At 34.9% G+C, this 27,991-nt stretch overlaps 1 protein-coding gene across 1 annotated transcript; it reads left to right on the top strand.

The window, feature by feature from the left end:
• The first annotated feature begins 22,849 nt into the window (after positions 1-22,849).
• LOC129234274 (uncharacterized) lies at positions 22,850-26,771 on the top strand. Its single transcript, XM_054868270.1, has 2 exons — positions 22,850-24,656; positions 25,557-26,771. Exons 1-2 carry the CDS (start codon positions 22,865-22,867, stop codon positions 26,582-26,584), a joined length of 2,820 nt encoding a protein of 939 aa, XP_054724245.1. The 5' UTR covers positions 22,850-22,864; the 3' UTR covers positions 26,585-26,771.
• The last annotated feature ends 1,220 nt before the right edge of the window (positions 26,772-27,991 follow it).

Genomic DNA, 27,991 nt, shown 5'->3' with positions numbered 1-27,991 from the left:
TTTTTTTTTTTTTTTTTTAATTTTGGTTTCAATTTGGCCACTGTTGGTGATAATTAGAGAGTAAACAATTGAATCACATTAAAATTTCCAATAATGGAGAAATGACATTAAATTGGAGTAAAAGAAAGTTATGTGATGCACACATCAGCTCGTTTTCATTTCAATGTGACTCCATTTAGTTTAGAGGAAAACACATCTGAAAAAGTCAAGCTATCATCCCTGAAAACTAACAGAGATGCACGCCAAAAGGTGATCAGACAGAATTATTTCAAAGAGTGCTGTAATATGTTTTGATTAAGCGTGGAAACGGATTTTAAAAAAAAAAACTATTTTTACTTAAAACTGATAAGAAGCTACTGAACACTGTGTTTTTAAGTGTTTCTAATTGCACATGTTTTACTTCGAAATTATGTTATTAAAACAAAATTATCGTCGAAAAAAAGAGGCCTCAGCCCTTGAAACAAAGCATGGAATAGTTTCTCGTTTCTAGATTGAGAAATGGGAGTAGTGAGAATTTGAGTCAAGGCCAGGGCCAATGGGACTTCCAAAAGATTCCTTATTCAGCACATTCTGTCAGACGATTCGACAAATTGGAAGGTACTACTTTTTCATTTTCTCATGCATTCGTTAGATATATATGTGAATGATCGAATTTTATCATTCGAAAAAATTGAAGTTTCATTCTCCAAATTCAGAATTTTCCTCCTCCCAAAAATTCAGATTCAGGGCATTCTCACACAAAGAAGAAACTGCGAAAAGATTAAGGCTCTGATGACAATCTCTTAGAAGGCCACTTGGCTTTTGCTACAATCTCAACTACGTTTTATACAGTGGCTTAGCGTAATGAGTAAATAACTAATTAGAATGCTATTGGTTGAGATGTCATGTTCTTTCTAATACATTTTTTATGAAACTATAGTGTCTCATCTATATTTATGCCTTTGAGCTTCGTTCATCAGTTCTGTTATTTCTTCATTGCAGAGCACTAAAAAAAAAACAGTTAAATGCTGGGAAAGAATATCTTTGGCAAACGAACTGTATGTGTCGATGATATATCGCTTAATTCCTGAAGAAACCTAAGAGATATTGCCATTTCATTTTGTTAATTCTGGAAATTTGGCTGGAAAAAATTTAAAAGCAAGAGAAATATTTTCCAATGTTTTAAATGTTTGAAAATATAAGCAAAAGGAATTCAGCGACAGATCTTGCAAACAAAGAGTCAAAATCAGATATACAGCAAAGCCAAAAAGTGTACTGAAGCAAAAAGAACTGTTCTAATAAATTCAAAACAATTTTCGGTGCTTTTAAACCTATGAGAACTAAACGTGTGTGAGATTCACTTTTTTTTCACCGCTTTTTATACAACAAGTATAAGATGCACATACATCAATACAAGTTTGTGTTTTTTTATATAAAATACAAAAATATTACTTCTGAAGTACAATCGAGTCCCGACTTACACGAGGGATGCGTTCCAAGACCCCTCGCGTAAGTCGAAATTTCGAGTTGTAGAAAAGGGTATGTGTAAAAACTTTTACAAACATACCCATATAATTAAAGACACTTGTAAACACCACCTCAAACTGTTGAAAACCATTTCTTAACTACACATCACTGTTTCTTACATAAAAAACTGAATTTTTATTTAAATTTTTAAAAAAACGTTTTTTTTTCAACATTAAAAACTACTACGATGCACAAAATCAATGATCAATGGGAAAGAAAGACATAAAATAAACCACTACGGTACGTACATTATGTAGTAAGAAAAACAAATGCACTATAGTTGTACTGTAAACTGCACAATAGATCCAGTAATAATATTTAACTTAAAAAGACGCAGATGGTTGTGATTTATGCTGCGTGATCAAACCGTTATTCTTATATAATTTTAAATGCGCAATACAGTTGCTTCACCAGTTCTTTCATAACGTTACCATTCTTCCTGGTTTCTCAAATTCACAATACAAGAGCAGCTTCCATTTTCGTAATTTTTGCATTTTGCTTAGAAACTACTCGGTGAACTTTTACGGACTTCTTTTTCTTACTTTTTAATTGCAGATATGGAAAATTCACTCATACCTAATTGTCGTGCTACCTTCGACGCATTTCATAATAATTCAAGCACATCATCTTTAGCCTTTCTTTAATTGTCAGAAACTTTCTCTTTTTCATTCTATCTTCAAACTTTAAATGAAACAGCCCTCTTAGGTGTCATTATATTTCATCAACTTCCCCATATAGAATGAAAAAATAAATGAAAAATGAGGAGCAGTTATTTGTATAAGCGATGTTCAGACTAGTATGGTGTGGGAATTTCCACTCTCAGTGATGATAAAGGGACGAAGGCCCATTCACGAAAAAAAATTTTTTAGTATCCAGTAATTAAGCCGATACTTACACACAACGATTCCATTCGGAAAATTTTTGTGTTGCGGGCGGAGAATTCGCGTTAGGTCTAAAATTCTTTACCGTCGAAAAATCGCGTTATAGCCATTTCGCGTAAGTCGGATCGTGTTGTAGCGGGAGTCGACTGTATTTAAAATGTATCTCGATTTCGCCAATTTAATTTGCTAGACAATCAAAATCGTTGCGCGCTGCTTTCAACGAATGCAAACTAAACTCTATGGAATATTTCTTCCCATTGTCTCATTGTCTCTGAAACTGAAAATATGAAAATTGTCCTAACAATCATCACTTGATTGAGTTGTAACAGAGTGTAAATATCAAAATGGTTAATGAAATTCGCGCAGTCGCAGATGCTCGTTATGGTAAAAGAGCTTTGAACTTCAATCAATCAATTAATATGTCTTGAAATCATGATTTAATAGCTATAATTCTTACCAACAGGCACTATTATCTCGAGTAACCCTCGCCTAAAAGCCAACGCTTATCTAGCTAACCCGCACGCTATTTAAAAACTTTTTCATATTCTATATTTCAACCTCCGGCGAGGACTATTTCTATAGAAACTGATGCCAAACATAGAATACAAAAGAAATTTCAATTCAGTGGTTCCTAGCGTAGGCTGCAGTTAACTACAAAATTCCCATTCATGTCCTAAATGCTTCAACCGTTAAATACGACACGCAATAGTGTCATCCTGGGAGCGTCCTATCAGACAACCTCACGCATATTTTGTGTGCGTGTCTGCGTGGGTGGGCATAGAAACTCGTGGTAAGTGACTGACCCCAAAACTCAGCTTAAAAGAACTCCATAATTAGTCCCCATTTCGATTTTGACGCCAACAAATTAGGACTAGACTAACATGAGGTTTTTGAATTATTTAATTACGACATTTGGCGATTATAAGCTACTTTAATAAGCATAAGAAAAGCATTTTGTTTCGTTGATTATGATTTTGATTTTCTAATTTGGTAGCGATTGCTGAAGTTGTTACTCTTTTATGCATTTAATTATTGAGATTTAATAGCAATCAAAGGTTCTTAATTGTTTTTGCTTGACTGATATTGATTGGTCCGTTTTCATTTAGCTGTAGTCATTTATTTATGAACTCCATTTTTTTTTCAATTTATTGAGCAATCAACTATTGCTTATGCTCGGTTAGTTGAGGTTAATTTAATGCTCACTTTGCTCTTGCTGCTTTTACAGCTATTGCCATAGACGGTAATTATCTACTCATGATTTTAAATTTATTGAGCAATTAAGGATTAACCATTCTGTTCGGTTGATTGAGTTAAGGATCACTTTTTATTTGTTATTTCTATATTACATACCACAATCATTATTGATTTATGTATTTATTTATTCACTAGCAAAAGTACCCGGCGTTGCCTGGGTCAGTAATAATTATTAGAAAAACTCGTTATTTGCTTTTATTTTCTGTTTTAAGTGAAAGAATTTAAAACACATCTTTTTGACGTGATTAAAAATCGAGTTTCTTCCTTACCCATAAAACTAAAATAGCAATAAGTATAAAGAACAAAGTAGTATTGATTTAGAACCGAAAGCACTATATTTAAGCATATACAAATTTAAAAAACATGAAATTAATCTTCTCATGTTTAAAAAGATTAATCTGTTGATACTTTTTTTTTAACATGGAGTCTAAAACCTTCTCTGTATGGCTAATGAAGTACGAAGTGATTAAAAAAAAGTAGCTGCGCTCGTAATCCCCTTATACTTGCTTTAGTTATTTCGGGAAATTTCAATCATTGTGGCTCTTGGTGCGATTTTGCCGAATTTGCGAAAGTCGTTTCGAGGTACCTTCGATGATGCTCCCCCATTCTTTCCTTACTTTGTAAAACGGTATGATATTAATTTTCGTTACAGAGATATCGTCGCCAGATGCTGAGATATTTTTGGTCACCATAAAATGGCGCTAAACAGTTTCATCCGAAATGTTACCAAAATAAGTAATAAAATTTGGTGATTGTTTGAAATTGTGCAAAAAGAAAAATTAATGGAAGTTTTTGCGCTGTTTATGGATTTGCCTAATTTAGTTGCTGGAATATTTAACACAGTAAATAAAGTCTTTTGAAAATTCTTTGATTGGCGATATTTCGTTTACATGGTGAAAGCTGAGAAACATTATGACGTAGTCTTCGGCTGCAAAAACAGCAACGTTGAAAAAGCTGCCAAATGCATCAGCTACGGAAATCTTTCTGCAAAAATTTTGGCGATCTGCTGGTTGTTTGGATAATGAGTAAGTGTTCAATCAGCATAAATAATAATAAAAACTATTAATTACATTAAAGTTCCGTTTAAATGGAAAATCATCAGCCAAATCATGTTTTATTTGCCAATCTTGTGCAAAAATCTTACTTCAAGATTTGACTTGAGAAAAGCCTTGAACAATCACGAAAAGCAAAGAAAGTCAACAATACAACAATTGTCGCTATCGACAGGGAGTTGAGATGATACACTAAATACTGTATTGAGTTGAGGAAAGCCTTCGAACATGGATCTAAAAAGCTCATAACTCGTTTTTTATTCTACTTAGAAATTTCGAACAGGTGCCATCTTCAGCAGAAAAATCAGAGCTTTCGATGGACATATAATGTAAATATGTGCAAGTATTTTTTCATCCCAATATTAGAGAATTTATACAAAAATTGTGTTTTATTGCCCCCCTAAGGGGGTTTTGCCCCCCATAACGGGACGAAAACTACCCTATGTGTTATTCTGATGCATAAGCTATATTATTGTAAAGTTTCATCAAAATCCGTTCAGTAGTTTTTGCGTGAAAGAGTAACAAACATCCATACATCCATACATCCATACATCCATCCATACAGACAAACTTTCGCATATATAATATTAGTAAGATTTTCTTTCAACAATCAAGTATTATTGATTGTGTTCGCTTGATTGAAGATAGGTTTTTTTACTTTCCTGTTTCACAATACTTGTCGTAGATATTTAGGTACAGTTGTATTCCGACTTACGCGAGGGATGCGTTCCAAGCCTTCTCGCGTATGCCGAAATTTCGCGTTTTGGAAAAGTGTTGTGAATATGACTTTTTTATTTACATACCCTATCATTTTAGACATTTTTAAACACCTTTTAAACTGTTTTAGACCATTTTTTACATATATATATTACCGTTTCTTACATAAAGAGCTGAATTTTTACAGTAATTTTTAAAGAAAAAAGCTGCAACATTGAAACACTGCATTATTACAGTAGATAAAATATTATTTGACTTGAGTTATACAGTAGATAAAATAAGTTACATTTATAACTTAAAAATTGAAGATGATTTATGCTGCGCAATCTGATCGTCAATCTAATATATTTTTAAATACAGTAGCTTCGCATTTGCTTTTATAGCATTTACACTTATGGTAACACCCCTCTTTCAGAGTGTCTATAATCTACAATACAAGAGCAGATTCCAATTTCATAATGATTGCATTTTGCTTAAACACTACTCTGCGAGCTTCATCTTAAAACTAAGGTCTGGACTTATACGGATTTCCTTTTTCTCTTGATTTTAATTATACGTATGAAAGACTCATTTATACCTAAGTGTCGTGCTACCTTCGACCCACTTTCTAGTTGTTCAAGCGTATAAAAAATATTTTCCTTTTCTTAAATTGTCGCAAACTTTCGCTTTTTGTTTCCATCTTCAAACTTCAGATGAAACAGCGTGCCTAAGTGGTACTACAATATTTCATCACCTTTCATATTTAAAATAAATAAATGAAAAATGAGGAACGTTATACACACTAATAAAGCTATGTTAATAGTGCAGTGTGGGAACTTGTGCAGTCAGTGATGCTGAAAGGATGAAAGTACATTCACGAAGTCAATGTTTAGTAGTGAATAACAACGCCGAAACTTAGCAAAACGATTCCTTTCCAAATCTGTTCGTGTTGAGAGCGAGAAAATCGCTTTAGCTCTAAAATTCGTTGTTCCCGAAAAACTCGCGTTATAGCCACTTCGCGTAAGTTGGATCGCGTTGTAGCGGGAGTCGACTGTATTCATTTATTGAAACTTATTGAGCAATCAAGAATCACTAATTGTTTTCGTTTGATTGAAAAATCACTTTCCGTCTACTGTATTTGCAGTACTCATTTGTTGAACAAGCAAAGATTAAGTATTGTTTTCTGCTGATTGAAGTGGAGGGTAACATTTTATTTTCTTTTCTCGCAGTACATTCCGTTGACGTCATTTAAGTATTTATTTTTTGAAAGTTATTGAGCAACAAAGAGCTAATTTCTGTTTCGATTGATTGAAATTGATGAAAGACTTTCTTTTATATGCTGGTTTTAAGGTAACTGGCGCAGAGATCAGTTAATTATGAGTTTATTTTTTGCCCAATTGAAGATTCTATGCTGTTTTCAGTTTTTTTTTTGGGGGGGGGGGGAGGTTTCTTTTTATTTACAGGTTTAACAGTACTCATAAGGCATTTACTTGATCATGAATTTTTTGGTATTGAGAAAAAATAAATCTTGCATTTAATATTTACCACATGTATATACAGAAAATCAGCTTTTCATTTCTGAAAAAAAAAGTTGTTGCTTGAGTTTTATCCATTTGAAATTTTTACACGAATCAGAATGCCCAGCTAATAAATGAAGTCTAATTAAATCCAAGACGAGATGAAAAGATAGAGTGCAAATAGAGATTATAGCTAACCCTAATCTTAGGAGCGAAAATTCAAAGACTTTGAAAACACTGAAAGTACAGCAACCGCTTTCTTATTTTAATAGATTTTTTTTTCTTTATGGGAGACAGGTGATTTTTTTCAACGGAGAATTTAAACAAACTAATGAAAGCACAATCTTAAACGAATAGATCTAATGGGTATGATGAAAATGAAATAAAGTGTCAGAAATTTTAGATGATATGAGTACCAATAACTTTTGCTAATGGGGTTGTTTCCTTCAGTCAAAAGTACTACTTTTAGTCACTGAAATTGATAGAATGAGTAAAAAAATAACATGGACTCAGAAAATACTTTCATTTTCCCAACAGTTATTTTTTGATTAATTTTTTAAATGTCCGTTTTTGAAAACAAGGCGTGGTCTTTATGACGTCACAAATGATGCAATTTGACGCATCTTTCTTTCGCGTCTCCACGTTATGAAAATCAAGAAGCGAATTAAATATTGCGTTCTACGCTTGCTATCAACCCTATCGTTGCCAATACACGTGAGTAAAGATGCGAATTAAATATTTTTCTTCATGAAAATGGCAGCACTGAATGGCAATTCATCATTTGTGATGTCACACGAGAGAAACGTAAACAATGAAAGCGCACCGATTTAAGTAATTTTTTTAAAATATTAAACTTGAACAAATTATTTAAAAAATGGTCAAATCCTATATTTTCAAGCATGCTCTTTCAGAAAAAAATACTTTTAAAATTTTGGAAACGATCCCATTACGATCGTATGACAAAAGTTACAGATGGTCTTTTTCGTAACTTTTATTAGGTCAGGTAGTTCTTGTTAGTGAATGTGGAGAAAAAAAAAGCAAAAAGAAATAACTTCTCTTTCTTAAACTTTAAATCGATATTTACCTCCAGGCTAAAAATTGAAGGCGGGGGAAAAGTGATAAAATGTCTCAAAATCCAGTAAGGTCACTTCCGGGGTCGAAAAGAGGGCGGTACACCCCTGGTGACACCCGTGACACCAACAGTGAACTTAAGAGTTTATGAAAAATATAAATACTTCAATTCTAAACAAAGTCCCCAATGTATCTCCAATCATATTTAACCAATTACTTCAACGAAAATTGAGCGACATTTACGGGAAGAGGGCGGTACATTGTACATATGAATCTTCGGCAAATTTTCAACAAAATGAGATTGAAATTGAAACTTTCACTACCACATAAATCAAAAGAAGTTTGAACATTTTATAAATTTCATGTTTAGACAAAACATGATTGTTTCATTTTAAACTCATTACCTAAGACTACTTTTGAACAACTGTTAGATCTGTTTTAGCCTTATACATTTGAGCAAGACATTAACAAACCCTATGAGCTAAAAGTAAATACTTAAGAATTTGGGGGAAAGGACGAGAAAACCTGTAAAAAAGAAAATGATTTTTTTCTGCCTGTTACAGCTAACAAGCGCCATATAGTAGGGAAATGTGGAGCAAAGGGAAATAGCTAAGATGGGTTAGCTTTTTCAAAATGAGCACAAAGGCAATTTGTTTTGAAAATTGCAGTATATAAAGAAATAACAATGCATTTTATAATAAAACTTGCATTGATACTTGCATTTATTATTTGTGGCAGTATATTTGTGCCTTCAAAAAAAATGGAAATTTTACTTTTTTTATGGGGCAAAGTGAAAAATGAAATATTATCAATTCGATCATTAAAAATATTTTTCATCAATTGAATGAGTAAATAAAAGGGTGAATGAATAAATGAAAAATAATAAAACAATAAATAAATTAATACGTGAAGAAAAATAAATGAGTGAATAAAATAGTAACTAATAAGAAAAAAAAGTGATTGGATGAATAAATAAGTGAATTTAGTTCATAAATGAATGCGTAAGTAATTTAGTAAATGAAGGAATGAATAAACGAAATGAACTCATGAATTTCACTTGGCCCTATCCGTTTTGCACGCATCGACTTGCCTAATTCAGCAAATTTTTAAAGTACAAATACGCTTAATATTAACTAAATAAATATTGCCCCGAATATAAAAGTAATTCTCAATTAATATTTAAAGTAAGCATATGATAAGAAGAAAAATAATTTTTTTGACTAGCAAAATATTACAATTTCAGTATTGATTTTTAAAAACTGCTAGTATCATCATATGCTTTAATCGTTAGAAGTTGTTTCTTTTTGACTGGAATAGATAACATGTGTTACTGCAAATTTAAACTATTACCAGATATGTGGTGCTAAAAGTGGAATGAATATTTCACCATTTCACTTTGCCCCGCATTCCCCTACTTATAGTAACTAGGCATAAAATTCATTTTGCAGCATATAAAATAGTGAACACTGGTGGTAATGATTCAGATGTTGAAGCAGTAAAGCTAGGCATTTAACTTTTGAAAAACCTTTTCAAACCTTCAGAGTTTCCAGATAATCCTCCCAAAAAACAAGAACAAAAAAAAAGCATTAATTTGAATTTTGTCATCTTGAATTCAAATTATGTTTTCCGCAATCACGAGTGTGTGTATGTAGGCGTGTGTGTTTGTGTGTGGGGATATGTGTTTGTGTGTGGGTAGTTGTGTGTATGTGTGTGGGTAGTTGTGTGTATGTGTGTAGGTGTGTGTGGGGGGGTGTAGGTGTGTGTGGGGGGTATGTGTAGGTGTGTGTAGGCATATGTGTTTGTGCCTGTGTGCAGGCATGAGTGTGTGGGTAGTTGTGTGTATGTGAGTGCGTAGGTGTGTGTGTGTGTTTGTGTGTGTATGTGTTTGTATATGGGTGTAGGTGTATGTATGTGTGTAGGTGTATGTATGTGTGTAGGTGTATGTATGTGTAGGTGTATGTATGTGTGTAGGTGTATATATGTATATGTGTGTAGGTGCGTGTATGTATGCGTGTAAATGTAGGATATTGACGAAACCTGCAGACGGTTTTCGCTAGAGGAGTAGCATCATGAGGAGCCGGTCGACGGTGATGTGGCGGAGGGTGCTGGTGGGGGGAAAAATCATAGAAACGCCAAAAACAGTCAAGTGAGAACAATAAGCAATCGTGATTGCTCAAAAAAAGAAAACCTATGTTTCAATATTATTGGTTGCCAAATTATAAAACACATAAAATTAAAGAAAAGCAATAGATCACACTTTAGACAAACTTTTAACAACTTTTTATTTGGTTGCATATAAATCGACAAACATTGCAGATAAAAATTCTCATCTTAAAGAGGTAACTTATATTTAGAAACTTTTCAGATCGCCGCATAAACAAAATGCAACTAATATTAGTAACAACTTGTAATCTCTTAAGTTAATGGGGAATCAATTCCTTTTCGGAAGAAAGATTCTGTCGTGGACTAATGCATTCGTTTAGAATGCACGTGAATTAACTAATACGAAAGATAACGAATCTCATCAAAAAGTAGTAATTCCTTGCGCCTGTGACAACACTAACTGATTGCTAAAGTGACAACACGTATTTTTATTTAAACTTTAATAAAAACTTTCCAGACTGACGAAATCCAAAGATTCATTTATTAATTAGCGAATTGGAATCATATGAATCTAATAAGGGAAGATTTCAAATACTTTTTAGTTAAAGATATACCGGCATTTGGGTCAACAATTTTGAGAAATTAATCATTAAGATCTTTGCAGCTGCTACACGAGTTAAATTTCTTTCAAAAGTAGAAGACAAATATTTTGTTCAAGGGGGTTCACTAAACGACAGAGTACAGAGTACACACTAAATATTTAAACGATAATAATTTTAATAAAAATACCTCCCAACATTTTTTTTTTTTTTTTTTTGAAAGTGATATTAAAGCAGTTTCAACTTGCATCAAAACCAGGCCCGACAAGCGGCCACGTCAGCCTAGTTTGAAACTAGGGGCACGGGCCTGGGGGGGGGCGACACTGACGCAAAAAAAAGAAAGAAAAGAAGCAAAGAAAAAAGAAAAAGTAAGGAAAAAAGAAAAAAAAGGGGGGTGACTCCGAATAAGAGAAAACGTAAAGATTTAAGTAAAATTATCTTTTGGCATTTACTGCTATGGCACTAAAAATAGAGTTAATTGTTTTCTAGTAATCAGTTTTGATTTTTTTCTTCTTTTTTCCCTTTTCTTTTCTCCCCATCCCCCTCCCCTTTACTTTCTTCTTTTCCCTCTTTTTTCCATTTTTTGGGGGGCGGAGGGGGCGGAAGGGCCCGCCATGGCTCTCTGCGGCCCTGATCAACACTACATTTGGGTATATCTGTATGTATTAGATGTACGTTACTTTAAAACCTCACCAAAACGCACATTTCTACCATTTATTCAAAATGTTCGTTTTTTAGACAAATTTTAACAGCTCGCCCTCGTGTTTAGGTTCGCAGTATGAGGGGTTGAATTCTCCACTCTCTTCCAAATCTGATTTAAAGTCACATTGCCAGTTGTAATCGATTAATATGCAAAAGGGGATTGTTACGATTAATCCTAACAATCCTCCCCCCAGCAGAAAATTTCGGCTTTTGTGACTAAATTTCCATGAATTCTGGCTCCTTAACCCCTCCCTCTCTTCCACTTGAGCTAACTATTCTATAATTGCTCTGAAATGAAATTCCCTTTGTAGTACAGCCTTCAAGATTTTTTAAAAAATCAACATTCTTCCCCATTCCAATAACCTTTATGTTTACAATTACTCACATTTAGTAAAACTACTATTGAATCAAAGTGTGTTAAAATATAGTCACTTATCATAGTTTATTAAAACATGCACATAAGCTCAAAATATTTTGCTGTCAAACCGTGAACATTTGACGACAACAAATAAAAAATTTGCTTACCTTTATTTCCCCTCTAGCAACGGGTGCTTTTTTTGAATGGGAATCTTTAGACACTGTTATTCTAAATGTAGTTATTTTTGTACAGAACTGTTCGAGCAGCTGATGCTGTTTAAATTGGATACAAACTACAAGATTGGTACGAAAGATCTAGTTCTTAAAATTCCACAGGGAAAGGAAGAGCTGCTATTGGTATGCTCGCAACAACAATGTCGCTAAGCTCTGTTGGAGATTCAAGTTACCGCACACTTGTCAAATTTCATCGAGACGATCGACTTGGAAATTCTTTATCTTCTACATGAAGAACTGCTGTTGGTATAAACCAATGTCACAAAGATCTGGCATTTATTTTATTTACAACACTTGACAAATTTCATCGAGGCGATCTATTCGATATTTTTTTTTCTTAAGTTACCACATAAAAGAAATAACCGTTGTTGATACAAACAAGGACACAAAACTCTTCTTTCCCTATAAAATTTCTTGAACTGGCAACTCTAGCGTCCGTTTTATTACTTGGATACACTTGAAAAAAGATGCTGCGTTCAAGTTCATGACTATTGCGTGAATTTGAGACACAGAATTTTTTATTCATTATTTTAGCATCTTTTCAGTTGGTATTGACTATAGATATCGATAATTAGTCTGTACAGTATATATTTTTTCCCAGACAAACAGATCCAGGTTTTGCTACCAAAAACTACTCTGCTTAATGCCGAACTGATTTCATTGCTTTTTAGTTTGGGATGGCTTTTCTCTCAAATTACGAAATGCATGTTTCAACTTCTAGAAATTGTAATAGGGTTCAGTTTAAGCACTTTACACTTTAAAAAAATTAAATATCACACAGCAGATAAAACCATGAATGCATCAATCTGTTCCATCCATCGAAAGGTACACATCAGCCAACTTTTCTATCCTGTTGCCATAGCAAAAATTTAAGTTAGAAGAGGCGTTTCTCAACACCCGATTTTTAGCGCATTTGAGTTTCTGTACATGTTTTTGATGAGGATTGCGTACCAAGTTGTACGATGTGTTCAATAGTTCTTAAATGTTCTTTAAGTCAGGAATTCATTCATAAAGTAAAATGTATTCCACAATGCTCAAGCAACAGCCCAGAAGCGTATTGTTGCTTCGTTTCTTTCAGTTAGTTTTTAGTTGTTTCATTTGGGTGGTGGTTGATTTAGTTGACTATGGCTGCGTTCGGAAATGATCCACCGGTTACACCGCGTGGTTAGCCCGGTGTGGTTATGACGTATTTGAAATTTCTCTAGGAATTCCGGTAGAACAGCTGTGTTTCCGAACGCTCGTGGTTAAAACGCGGTAGTTCTAGTTCAGCAGCAAACGACACTCCAATCAAAGCGTAACATTCGTGATAGGAAAGTCACGTGCGTTACGATCAAAACAAGAAACACGACCGGATTGGCCAACACAGACTTTGTGACGTTTGTGATCGCGCTAACCGCTTCCAGACAGCGGTGCAACAGGTTGCTACCAAGTCGACCGCAGAGTTTCTGAACGCGATAAGTGACGTCACTGGTTCCACCGCAAGCGTTTCCGAAAGCCACCGAGGCGACCGATCCTTGTTTCCGAATGCACCCTATGATTTTAGAGTTGTGAGAAGCAAGGCGCTGAGAATTAGCAGTCTATTACTAACTCTCACTATGTAGTAGTCGCAGGACTCGAGATCAAACCAAATCAAATCATTGTTGCTGAATTATTACAGTCAACTCTCAATAACTCGAAATCCCGAGGAACCGGCTAAAACGTTCAAGTTATTGGTAGTTCGAGCTATGGGAAGTTTCTACAAGTCTCAAGAGTTTTTTTTACCCGATGAAAATTTGAGATAAAGCAATATTCAAGTTATAAGCTTCGAATTACCGAAAGTCGACGGTACTATGGAATATATTAGATTTTATGAACGATATATTGAATTATTGCAGGCCATTTAAAAACTATTGAGTTGAAAACATCATCTACAAATTGTACATTTCAATCGTAGCAATTCAGTTTAAAAAATATTCCTCTATTTCTGTTCATTATTGCCAGTTTAGCAATTTCTGTCGTTGCAGTTTTGGAAAACAAAGTTTCTTTCAAAATTTAGAAACAGTTCACAAATTGAAGCACAAAGTTCATTTTTTATTCCTCAAACTTTTTATGCCGATCGCAAGGGCCAACATTATTATTTTTTAAGTTTCTTTTTCCCTTTGCATATAGATTCTAATTTATTTTATTGATACAATTATGCAGATACTACAAGACAGATATAGATAGGAGGGAAAGATTTACAACACGAAAAGTCAAATTACACTCAGGCCTAGGGTAAGAATCGAACCATTCCCCAACCAAGCCCAGACCCACTCGGATCCGAGAGCATCGCAAAATAATTGTTACAACTTGACAATGTTAAAAAACACTGTCTACAAAAATATTAAGCACTAGTGGTACCCGCACGGCTTTGCCCGTAATAGAAAAATTAAAAGGTCTTTTGGTTCGCCTGTGTATTTACAAATAATGTATGGTGAATTTTCTCGCCAATTGGTTTGTACCTATGTTACGGTTCCACGTCATGATAATTTCGTATCTCGCCAATTGGCTTGTGCCCATGTTACGGTTTCACGTAATGATAATATCGTAATTTACACGTCCATCTTATGATATTTTTGTTCTTAAAATTGGAATAGGAAAAGAACCACATCGAATTTTCGAAAAATCGCTTCGAGGTGCACACCCCCATGCTACAAACTAACTTTGTGCCAAATTTCATGAAAATCGGCAGAACGGTCTTTGCGCTATGCGCGTCACAGAGATCAAGACATCCAGACATCCTCCGGACAGAGAGACTTTCAGCTTTATTATTAGTAAAGATAAAGAAGATAAAGATAGAATTTTAAAGTCTAAATTGGAGGGTAGCGGGTTCGATGCCAGGCGGTCGGCGATCCTTCGTGTTTACTAATGGTGACTGTTGCCCGCTAAGTCTGCTTTGATCGCAAAATCTGACAAGGGGCCCGTCTTGGCGTACAGCAGCCATGGTCTGGATCAAAAAGCAGATGCAGGGCTGACATGTGAAATTTTTTAAAAATAGCCAAACAGCTTTGTGAAATTAGCCAAAAATAACCAATCTGTATGCTTTGGAAAAATCTTTTTTTTTTCTCTTCTTTACTAATAATAAAGCTGAAAGTCTCTCTGTCCGGAGGATGTCTGTAGGATGTCTGGATCTCTGTGACGCGCATAGCGCATAGACCGTTCGGCCGATTTTCATGAAATTTGGCCCAAAGTTAGTTTGTAGCGTGGGGGTGTGCACCTCGAAGCGATTTTTCAAAAGTTTGATGTGGTTCTTTTTCTATTCCAAATTTTAAGAACAAAACTCTCATAAGATGGACGAGTAAATTACGAAATTATCACAACGTGGAACCGTAGCATGGGCGAAAGCCAATTGGCGAGATACGAAATTATCATAACGTGGAACCGTAGCATGGGTACAAGCCAATTGGCGAGAAAATTCACCATACATTATTTGTAAATATACAGGCGAACCAAAAGACCTTTTAATTTTTCTATTACGAGCAAAGCCGTGCGGGTAGCACTAGTCCTTAAATAAATTTAGTCTGTATATTATATCCAGCAGATTTTATACCTTTCAAAACAAATACTTTTATTAAAATTTCTTTCCTCATGTAAAAGAAGATTACGGAAGTTATCTCCCTGGTGAATGCATGCATAACTTAAGGACTAATAGCTGCTTAAAGAGTTATTATGGTATCCCTCTATTAAGAAGGAAAAGTTATTGCATTAAAGAAAGGGGAAGCTTTTGGGGTAAGCGGATTATTTGGCGGAAAATATGTTCATTAAGGCGCATGCAGTGTTCACTGGGGAACGCACGTGGACTCATAGGAATAATAGGTAACTTTAGATGCTGTATGACGCCAAATTACAAATATGTGTACGACCAAATTATTTTTCCTCCAGATTTATTTTTATAGTAGAAAGTATTCTTCTTCGTGAATGGAAAATGATCTAAGCTGCTTTGTACAAAAATATGAACGAATCCAATATAACAACGTAAATGTAGCACAAATCCTCATATATATGATAGCGAATGATCGAGTAATCCGCGTGTTTCAACAATGAAACTCGCTGCACGGCATGATAATTTGATATTTTTGGTAATGTTTTACATGCATGGAAATGCTTTATTTTGACAGGGCTGAACTGGATCCGGTAGTTTGACTGTTTTACTGGTACGACTGTCATTTTAGGAGAATAAAGAAACGTAAAATTGGTTAACAATGAACGCTATCTACGGGATTTTAGGGTTCATCCTATAGACTAATAATAAGAGTAGACCGAGCTATGGCAACCCTTTTGCTGCTCATAAACCAAACCATGTGACTGGTGGATATCCTAGCAACAACGGGCGTTGATCGTAGCAGACGATCAACGCCCGCGAGAAATAAAATAAATAGAATTAATGGAACACGGAAGAATGATCTTTTATGGAGTCCGATTTGTAAATTTGTTATTCTAAGTTGTAAATATTTTGTTAATGTAGTGAGTTTTTCGTTTAGATAGTACTGTGCATTTTCTTTAGTCAATTTCAATAACTCTCTAAGCAATTCAAGATGCAAGCGCCCAAAAAGAATCGGCAAACGGTAAGATTTTTACCTACAATTTCAATTTAAGATACCGATTAGTACATGTTTGCGTTAACGCAAAACGTTTACGCCATTATGTTCACGCCAACGCTGACATAGCAGTTCCGAATGAAATAAAAGTTACTGAAAACTGTGATCAAAATCTAATCACTAATGTCAAAATAATGCATAACTAAAAGAAAAACAGTTTAATCTCTGCACATGGAAAAAAATTATCATGAAAACACATTACGTCTTAAAATACATGTCGAGTGCCAAACTATAGATAATGTTGCTGTCTAGCAACCATGCTGCCAAAGTTTTCGCCAAGCCTTCCACCAGTCACATGATGTATCCATTAACCAATTTTTTCATCAGCAAGTCTGGGAAAGCTCGGTCTACTCTTATTATTAGTCTATGGTTCATCCACTGGAGTTAGGGTTACAATTTCGACTATCAAAATATCATCAAACAGGCAATGGCTTCGTTCAAATGTAGAAGCAATTTTCACCCGTCATACCTTGACGGGCGACTTTCCAGTTGAAAAAGTAAACATAGATATGAACAAGAAGTTGGAGCAATTGTCCAATAAAAACAGACTGACGGGCGATTTTCCAGCTGTAATCTTCTAGAAAAATAAGAATAGTAAGACAATTGTTTTGCAGAACTTGACTAAAATTTTGGAACATTATTTTTAAGAAAAAATTTGAAAATGGAGGAAAATACATCATCGCTACCATAAATAAATCATCCAATTGCCAATCGAAGAACCGACATTGTAATTTAAAAACAAAACAAAACAAAAAAAAAAAAACATCAGCATCCAGCCATTAGCACTCATTTGAATTTTGATGTCTTGAATTCAAATTATGTTTGCGATAGCACCCTACTCGCTGGGTTTCTTGTTTCTACAAATGGAATGAAATGGAAATGGAGAAGGAATTCGCAGCCGTCATTTTTTGACCGTTGGTTTTCTAAAATATGTTATACTAAGGATTTTCATTTAAAAAAAAAGAGATGGGGATTAGGATGCGGTAATAAAGTCAATTATGGCCAATATGCTCTCATACACTTATCATAAAGATTTTGTTTATAGCGGTATTTTTATTTCTTATCAACTATTTATCATTTCATTGAAATAATGTCAAGTTTTTGAAAAGATATAATACTCTGTTTTTCCATTGAAATTAGGCTGTCTCGTTTGGTTAAAGACAGTTGCTCAACGGAGTCACATTTTAAATGATACGATTTTGTAAAAATCAAGTTTATTTCTATAGATTATGTAATTTATTCAATGTAAACTCTGAGAAATATTGGTAATTATGTAAAAATAAAATATTTCAGTGAACAAAATTAAATGCTTCATTCATGTTTAATTGGTATAGAATCTTCTGTCAAAGCGATCCGCTCGACGGTTCTAGGTATATCGAAAGACCCGCGTTTCTAGTGACAATGGATAGCAAATAATTTCTTAAGTTCATCTTAAGTTGGATCTCGTCCATCATAGAAATAGCTTTATTTTTGATGCGAAAAAAAAAGAAAAAGAAAGAAACATATATGCATGATAAAATGAAGGTGTATTAGTCCAAACGAAAGATTTAATGTAATCTGTTTTTTTTTTTCCAAAATTCACAATATTTTCATGCATTAAACTTTTCACTGCTTTTATTTCTACTAGCGGTGCAAGCACGGCTTTGCCCGTAGTAGAAAATGCTCCCAGTAAAATGTTCTTAAAATTGGAATAGAAATAGAACAAAATCGAATTTTCGAAAACTTGCTTCAAGGTGCACACCTTTATGCTACAAACTAATTCTGTGTCAAATTTCGTTGAAATCGGCTGAACGGCTTAGGCGCCATGCTCGTTACAGAGAGACATTCCGACAGAGATCCAGATATCCAGACAAACTTTGAGCTTTATTATTAGTAAAGAAAATACTCGTTGAGATTTAAATGCTTGACTTAGATTCACATCAGTTCTTAATTTAAAATGTGAAATTTAAAGAGAAAATAAAACAGATTTTTCACGTTATTCTTCTATTTCTCTTCAGGCTGAAACCAGAATGATGGCGAGTCAGAAGCTAGCTTTCTTCACCATCTATATTCACTGTTGCTGTTTACTTGTTGCGTCTCAAACCAACTCATCAACAGCTACAACTACTACAAAGCCAGGTAAGAGAAATTTAGCGGTTATCTTTTTGAAGCAAACGACATTAAGAGAACTTACCGTACAGGGTGTTTCAAAATGAATAGCGGGGTTTTAACATGTTATAATATTTATTACACCTAACTTACAGCCACAAGTGATATATTAAATGAAAGAGAAACTCAAACAGTTTTTTACATAATAGCCTACAAGTGTTCAATGTGAGCACCATTCGTCACTCGGCACACGTCAAGACGATATGCGAGTTCCTCCCAAACTTTGTTGAGTGTCTCATTAGTAATTGCTGCAACAGCTGTTTCAATCCTGTTCCTTAATTCGGGAAGGTCGGCTGGCAGTGGAGGCACATACACACGGTCCTTAATAAACCCTTAAAGATAGAAATCACACGGCGTTAGGTCAGGTGACCGTGGAGGTCATGGGAGGTCATCACAAACAGCCAGTGTCTTGAAACTGATGATAACATCTACGAATGTTGTTATCACCTGGTGGATCACAACCGAACTTAATCCGGAACGCACGTTGCATAGTAACAACAGATTCCGTCTTTGCAAACTGTAAAGCACAAAACGCTTTCTGTTCTTTAGTCGCCATCTTTGCTACAAGCGCTTTCTAGCGGATTGCAGCAGAAACATTCCACGAGCATGCGCACTGATGCCAACAAACAAAACTGTTTGAGTTTCTCTTTCATTTGATATACCACTTGTGGCTGTAAGTTTGGTGTAATAAATATTATAACATGTTAAAACCCCGCTATTCATTTTGAAACACCCTGTATAGTTTGGTGCACTTCAAATCGCCACTGTCCATTCATGGTGGGAGAGCTCTTCAGATGGACTTCTCACTAACCTTGCAATGGATTTGTGGTGACGATCAGTCAGTCTCAAAATATCTATGTGGGGTATAACACCCACACATCACGTGTACTGCACATGTATACCACGCACTGTTCACGTGGACATCAGCCAATAGAAAGTGTCCAAAGTTTGTCCTTTCCAAGGGTAAGGATCCCCTAACATTCAGTTCCGTCTCTGACTCCAGATCAGAAGGTTGCACGCCAACCTCTGTGCTTTTTCTGTTATGTGTAAACCATAATTGTATCTTAATTTTAAATCTTAATGTTGTAGAATAAATAGTTTGTTTATGTTAAATAACGTGTATAACTTTAACCAAGAGTCAGTTAAATAACGCGTATAACTGTAACCAAGAGTCACAACAGATTCCTTCTCATATTGGGCTGCATGAACATGAGACTGCCCACAAACTTGCTGCTGTTTCCAATGTGGATTTCGATCGTTTTAAAAATCGACAGAAGGAAGAGTCAAAGGAACGTGGCACCCAAGAAGTGTCCTCCCACCATTGGTTCATGGCCGGCAGGACAGGTCTTCGATTTATTCCAGATGGAGTCGCCACGATTCGTTATGTTTATCAAGACGCACAGGACAGACTGAGAAACTTATGCTCATGGAAGGGGGGAGAAAAAGCTTTCCCAACTTTTACGATATGCAATTGACATCAAGCATCAACCGAACACATTCTCAGTTGTATTGAGTTGACAAGAAGGTTTTAGGTTGTGAGTTTGTATTATGTAGATAATGCAAACTCATCATCTACTTGATTTTTTAGCAATTTGTTCAAGAGCAATTCACTTTGAAACTTCATTATTTTTCAGCATTTTGGGCCGAAAAAAAAGCGTTCATGATTTTCTAATATTTTCTTCAAATTTCGCATCTTGTCTGATCAGATTTGTCACCGGATTATGTCCGCGTGCGTGGCGCCATAATGCAGCCATAGTGTCCGTTCATAACGTAAATATATTAATTACAAAATAAGCAAAAATTTTTTTTTCTTTTTTGCATTTACAAAAATAAGTGTAGATCAGTTAACTTTTCTTTGAATATTTTTTTTCCTGATATTCTGAAAGCGATTCGGATAATCGGTGATTCGGATCGTTGGAGTTCAGATAATTAGAGTTCTACAAATTCTACCAGAAAATCTGAAGAATTACTTAAATTTTTAAACATCTAATCACGACAACCCTATGAATGAACCATTTTTGCTTAGACAGCCCTATACCATCGTGCTTCTACATATTTATATTGTAATTTATTAAGAAATTCGATGAAGGTAGATCAACTAATGTCGGTAACTAAGTAATATACGAATAAAAACCACAGGATATTTTCCTACTTCAATTTACTAAATTTTGTGGAGTGCACTAGAAACATTGTTAGAGTTATATACCCTTCTACCTCACCACTCACGTTACCAAAAAACAAAAAATATTTCAGCAGTTTAGGGTTAAATATTTGTTTTTCCATAGTTTGAAGGTAAAGACTAATAAAAGACTAATTTTTTAAACTAGGTGCACAGGTGCGACTAAAGCTCAAACATTAAGCGCCGGGATATAGAACTTTTTAAAGAAAAGTCATTTTCTTAGATGTTTCCAATAGAAAAAGCTAAAGTCCCAACAATCTTTCTAATTTGTAGGAAAATAAAGTACCTTGTAGAGAATTGAATATTTTAACTGCTAAATTACTGAGAGTAAAATAAAAAAATTCCATTGATTGTTAAGTGGTATTGCTTTTTATGAATTGATATGCAATCCACATTTCAAAAAACAAAAAAATCTGATAATAGTTTATTAAGATTTGATAGAGATTTTTAAACTGTTCATAATTTACTAGTCAAGAGGTTCTAGTATTTAATCATATTTTACTCATTCACTCTTTTTTTTTTTTTTTGAGTTATGGCATTTTTGCTCTCTTTTATGATGATGACGTTTCCAATTACTTTCATGACTAATAATTTGTGCCAATAAGTTTCAAATATTACCAAGATTAATGAGCTTCAGTTAATAAATTCTCTATTCTTTTCTTGAGAAAAGAATTTTTAAGAATTAAAAATTACCGGAAACTCTTCCTGGTTGTTTGTTTGAATGGAATTTCCATCTCTCTCACAAAAAAATACGTTAAAATAAAAAATAAAATGTGATAAATAATAACAATGACGCTAAAATATCCGTAATTATATAATAGTAATACTAATAACAACAGTTAACTCGTAGCTGTCATTAAACATTACAGAAGTGAATTTTGAAAACAATTTTTTTTAAACTGATGCATTTAAAACGCAGATTTTACAGAACAAAGTCATTGATAAATAAAGTAAAAATTGTATTTTATGTCGTTGCAAAAAAAGTTTAAAATACTATTGGTATTGCTTAATACTAGAAGAAAAATAAATTTTCAGTTTTCAGTCGATTTTATTTTTGTTATAAAATGAAAATAATTTATGAACTCATCATTGATAAATAACCTTATCAGTCAAATATTTAAATTTCATTTTTTGTTAGCAATTCCATGGTAACCTCATAACCGATACTTTTCGCTGATGGTTAAGTTTACTACCAAGCCAGAAAATGTACTTACTATCGCAAAAAAATCTAAGTTCATAATCCATTTTTAAGAAATAAATTACTTTTATGCTCCCTTTTAAACAGACATTTTCTAATTGTTAATTTTTTATTTTATTTTCAAGTTTCTGATGGTCCAGATGTCAAGTCCAACAGCACATCCGTCGACAAGCAATCTTCCAGACACAATGAAAACGACCAAGTCGCGCAAATGCGAAACAGAAGAAGCAATTCTCCGCTGCACGATAGTGAGACGTTTAATGGTGAATCTCCATTAGGTTCTGCATTCAGATTTAGCGACCAAATCATGAACAATCTCTTGGAAAGTCAAGCCCCCAGTTACGCACGCTCTCATTTTTTCCTACACCTTTTACGACCTTTAGACAGAAGAACTACTAGATACAACGCCTGGGATGATCATTCAGTTATGCACTTTGGGAAAAGGTCTGTCGTTGCCGAAAAAGGTGGTCCAGAAAACCAAAACAATTTTGAAAATGTCGGCCGCAATCAACAAAATGAATTGCCTAACCATTCACAAACTTTGCTCGAAAATCAGATTGCAAAGGATGGATTGTCAGAAATAATACTGAAAGATTTAAATAAAATAAGCGAACTCAATGAAGGGAAATTTAATAAAGTACCAAATAAAAACTTTTTGTCTTCCGCACAATCAATAAATCAGTTTATATATGATAAAGCAGAAAACGATCGAAGTGATAAGAATAAGAAATCAGACGACCCATGGCATAGCATGATGAGCTTCGGGAAAAAGTCGGACGACGCATGGGACCACAGTACCATGCATTTCGGGAAAAGAGATGATGAAATTTCGCACAGCATGATGAGCTTCGGGAAAAAATCAGACGGATATTGGGATCACAATACAATGCACTTTGGTAAGAGAAGTTCAGATCCTTGGCACAGCATGATGAGTTTCGGTAAAAAGTCAGAAAATTCAACTCATAATGTGGATAGAGAAAAAAAGGAGAATGACCCATGGCATAGTATGATGAGTTTCGGAAAACGATCTGAAAATCCTTGGGAAGATCATAGTACTTTGCACTTTGGTAAAAAAGATGATCCTTGGCACAGTATGATGAGCTTCGGAAAACGATCAGAAAACCCGTGGGATGATCATAGTACTTTACACTTTGGTAAGAAAGATGATCCTTGGCACAGTATGATGAGTTTCGGAAAACGATCGGAAAATCCTTGGGATGATCATAGTACCATGCATTTTGGTAAGAAAGATGAACCTTGGCACAGTATGATGAGTTTCGGAAAACGATCGGAAAATCCTTGGGATGATCATAGTACCATGCACTTTGGTAAGAAAGATGATGAACCTTGGCACAGTATGATGAGTTTTGGGAAACGATCAGAAAACCCGTGGGATGATCACAGTACTATGCACTTTGGAAAGAGAGATGACCCCTGGCACAGTATGATGAGTTTCGGGAAAAAGTCAGAAAATCCTTGGGATGATCATAGTACCATGCATTTTGGTAAGAAAGATGAACCTTGGCACAGTATGATGAGTTTCGGAAAACGATCTGAAAACCCGTGGGATGATCACAGTACTATGCACTTTGGTAAGAAAGATGACCCCTGGCACAGTATGATGAGTTTTGGGAAAAGATCAGAAAATCCATGGGATGACCATAGTACTCTGCACTTTGGTAAGAAAGACGACCCTTGGCACAGTATGATGAGTTTCGGTAAAAAGTCAGAAAACCCTTGGGATGATCATAGTACTTTGCATTTTGGCAAAAAAGATGACCCTTGGCACAGTATGATGAGTTTTGGAAGAAGAAGCAGCCCTTTCGAATCTGCAATGAAATTTAATAAAAACTCTGGGAAATCTTATGATCACACTACAATGCAGTTCGGAGGAAAAGAGGATCAGTTGCATAATAAGATGAATTTTGAAACACCAGATAACAATTTGGAAGATCGAAACTCACAATTTGAAGATGCATCAAGCGTCAATTCCAGCATACTTTATTTAAAACAGCCAATTCCTGTTTTAAAAGCGACGCATCTTAATAAAATATCTGTAAATCCTCTTCTGAATAAGTACCAAAAAAGATCGGATTCCTTTGATTCTCGTGACATGTTGCATTTGGAAAAAAAACCTGATCCATGGGAAACTCATAATACAATGCACTTTGGCAAGAAATCTGATATATGGGATGCTCACAACACAATGCACTTTGGGAAAAAATCTGATCCATGGGAAGCTCACAACACAATGCACTTTGGAAAGAAATCTGATCCTTGGGATACTCACAACACAATGCATTTTGGAAAAAAATCTGATCCATGGGATGCTCACAATACACTGCATTTTGGGAAAAAATCTGATCCATGGGATGCTCACAATACAATGCACTTTGGAAAAAAATCTGATCCATGGGATGATCACAATACAATGCATTTTGGGAAAAAATCCGATCCATGGGATGCTCACAATACAATGCACTTTGGAAAAAAATCTGATCCATGGGATGCTCATAATACAATGCATTTTGGTAAAAGAGGAGATGTTGAAGATACCAAAGTTTTCACTTCTGGAAAGAAGAATAGCACTAGCATCAAACCCATAAGTGATGAATCGTTAGCCACAAAAATTGAGAAAAGTAATTCTGAAAATATCTTTAAACTTCAACCGACTTTGAAATTGCAAAAACGATCTGCATTAGAGCCTTCAAGCAAGAAAAACCCTGAAACTTCAATTAGCAAGCATAAAATAAATTCAAAATCAGAAGATAAACCAGATAGAGCAGTTGCAGTAAGTGAAAATAATAACGAAAAGCATTCTAAATATTATCAATCTATTCATGGAAACACTTTACTACTAAAAAATAACTATCACAAAAATGGAAAGCAAAAGAAGCATTTGAGGGTTAGGAATGTTTCACAAGTTGAACCACATAATAAAGTTCAAAAAGATGCCAAAAAAGTGTTAGCTGCAAAGTCTAACACTATTGTTTCAAGTAGTGAAAGTAATACTGATAATTCTAAAAAGCATGGCGATGAAAAAAATTTACTAGAGTATAAGAAAACTAAGGCATTCGGTGAAAAGACTGTCAAAAGATTTGTTAGATCTACTTTATCGGATCCCGATACGGAAGAATCGGGATTTGACGATGTTTCAAGTGACGATGAAGTCAAAAATGAAGAAATACCAGAGACAGTTTTGCATTTTGGGAAACGATCACTAGATTATGATACCGATGAAACTTTAGAGGAAAATGAAGACCCCATAGACTCTTCTCTTAATTTGGAATTTGTTAAAAGGTTCAACGACCCTAGGGAAAGCCACAACTCACTTTACTTCGGGAAAAAGTCTGATGCTTGGGACGATCACTATACTTTGCATTTTGGAAAGAAATCCGATTTTTTGCGACCACACGATACCATGAATATTGGTAAAAAATCATATCCTTGGGACAGTCATAGTACACTGCATTTCGGGAAAAAATTTGATCCTTGGGAAGCTCATAACACACTGCATTTTGGGAAAAAATCCTACCCGTTCGAAGCTCATGGCACAATGCATTTTGGCAAAAGGCTGGACCCGTGGGAGACGCATTCAACGCTTCATTTTGGCAAAAGATTTGGCCCTCAGTATCACGATGTCATGCATTTTGGAAAACGAAATCAAGAAAAAACGAAAACTACGGATTATTTTGGTACGTTACTTCCAGGAGCCAATAATAACCGTAACGTTTTAGAGCAAACGGAAAAAAGTTTTGAAAAAAGTAAAGTGAAAAATGCTTTGAGGTTGCTGATGGAACTGCAGGGGCATGCTTCAAGTTTAAAGCAAAATGGAGTATCACGTGATAAGTATTTAGTGTTCGAAGACATTTTAAAGACTGTTTTGATGAAGTTGAAAAACATATCCGGAAATGACGTTTCTTTTCCGGAAACCGATATCGAATCCAAAATTCTGTACCAGTACCTTAAGTCTCTTTCTGAAGCAAAATCTGACGAAGAGATAGACTATTTGTTGACGAACAACCGGAATGATTTCGCAGATGCAAGAGAGTCTGATGCTTTGAAAAAATTCCACTTTTCTAGTGATCCTGATGCAGAAATAGATGCCTTGAGTCGAGTTCTCAAGACAATATACAGAATACTAATGGAAACGGGGGATAGTTCCAATGTCCCGTTCGATTTCCAAGGAGATTCACAAATTGACGCGAAACGAGCTTCGCCTGTGATCGATGGCAACCCTTCCCAGCTTTACTTCAAACACCTGCTCGGAAGAAATCCAGAAGTAAAACGATACTGGGCGCCATTTCAGGGCCCAAAGTCCATGGTGTACCCCCATGCTTGGTTAGTCTCTCAAATTAGAAGGTCTTCTGTCCTCCCCAGAGTGGATGACATAGGCAAGACTTTCGAAACAAGAATGGCGGAAAAGAAGGAGGATCCAGTTAACTCATTCATGCATTTCGGTCGACGCTAGAAGAAAAAATTCAGATCGATATATAAATATGTAATTCAAATTTTATTCGTGTTAATCAGGTTGAAAAACAAATCCATATATTATTGTCCAAAAGAGAAGAATGGTGAAAAAAAATGATATATTTCGAGTATGTACCACCAATATTCTGAGATAGTGTATATGTAACAGATGACATATCAATAAATAAGTCACATGGTATGATTTTTCTATTAATGAAGTTTCTATTAATTAAAAAAGTACAACACTGTTCCTGCAAGTAACACAATAAAATGGGGCGTCTGCAATATTTAAAACAAGAATTGCAAAAATTAACTTGTATTTCTAATAACATACCGTCCAAAAATCAAATGAAATGGAAAAAAGAAATGTAAAGAATCATGAGGTAACTTGAAGAAGAAATAACGAAATTTCAAGCTATATTACGTAATATTCAGTAAATTACCGCCCAAAAGTCAGGACGTAAAGCAGAAATACATGAAATACACCGCCAACTCAGTCATTTCCAGCCGAGGACTGCAGTTTCGTGCTTATTAGCACTCATCATCCCGGCATAGGAAAGTGACTGAGCTGGAGATGGAAAACCTCTTAAGGAAGCCAAGAGTGCCAACAAACTGGTAGCTAATATAGAATTAGCGCAGACCAGACGAGTGACCGAAACAATGGTTCGGTTCAACTCTTCTTCTGTTTTTTGGGTCGGTAATTTACTGAATATACTATGCCTTGCCTTCAATATTCGAGTTGAACCGAACCATTGTTTCGGTCACTCATCTGGTCTGCGCTAATTCTATATTAGCTACCAGTTTGTTTCGCACTCTTGGCTTCCTTAAGAGGTTTTCCATCTCCAGCTCAGTCACTTTCCTATGCTGGGCTGATGAGTGCTAATAAGCACGAAACTGCAGTCGTCGGCTGGAAATGACTGAGATGGCGGTGTGTTTCATGTATATTACATAATGCTTTTCAGTTCTCTTTGCATTACTTGTGTAACGTTTAAACATTGGTAAACGTGAATGATAACTGAAAAAGGTTTGCATTTTAATCCAAACTCTATAAAACGTCATAATTTAAGCTCCTAAGAAATTCTGTAATTTTTTTAATTTTTTAATCCTTATATAAATAATAACCCGCGAGTTTTAACAACGAAACTCGAGTCACGGCATGATGATTTGATAATATGCTTTGGTAATGTTTAACGTGCAGGGAAAGGCTTTATTGTGACAAGGCTGAACACGATCCGGTAACTTAACTGTTTTACTGGTAAGACTGTCTCATTTCAGGGTAATGATGAAACAAAAGAATGGTCAACAATGAACTCTACCTACTGGAGTTTAAAATTAATCCACTGGAGTTAGGGTTACAATTTCAAGTATCAAAATATCACCAAACAGGCAATGGCTTCATTCAAATGTA

The sequence above is a fragment of the Uloborus diversus genome, chromosome 1 (assembly GCF_026930045.1).
Source record: "Uloborus diversus isolate 005 chromosome 1, Udiv.v.3.1, whole genome shotgun sequence".
In the NCBI taxonomy this organism is placed as follows: domain Eukaryota; kingdom Metazoa; phylum Arthropoda; class Arachnida; order Araneae; family Uloboridae; genus Uloborus; species Uloborus diversus.
The sequence above is the reverse complement of the archived record's forward strand: the minus strand, read 5'-3'. Positions and strand labels throughout refer to the sequence as shown.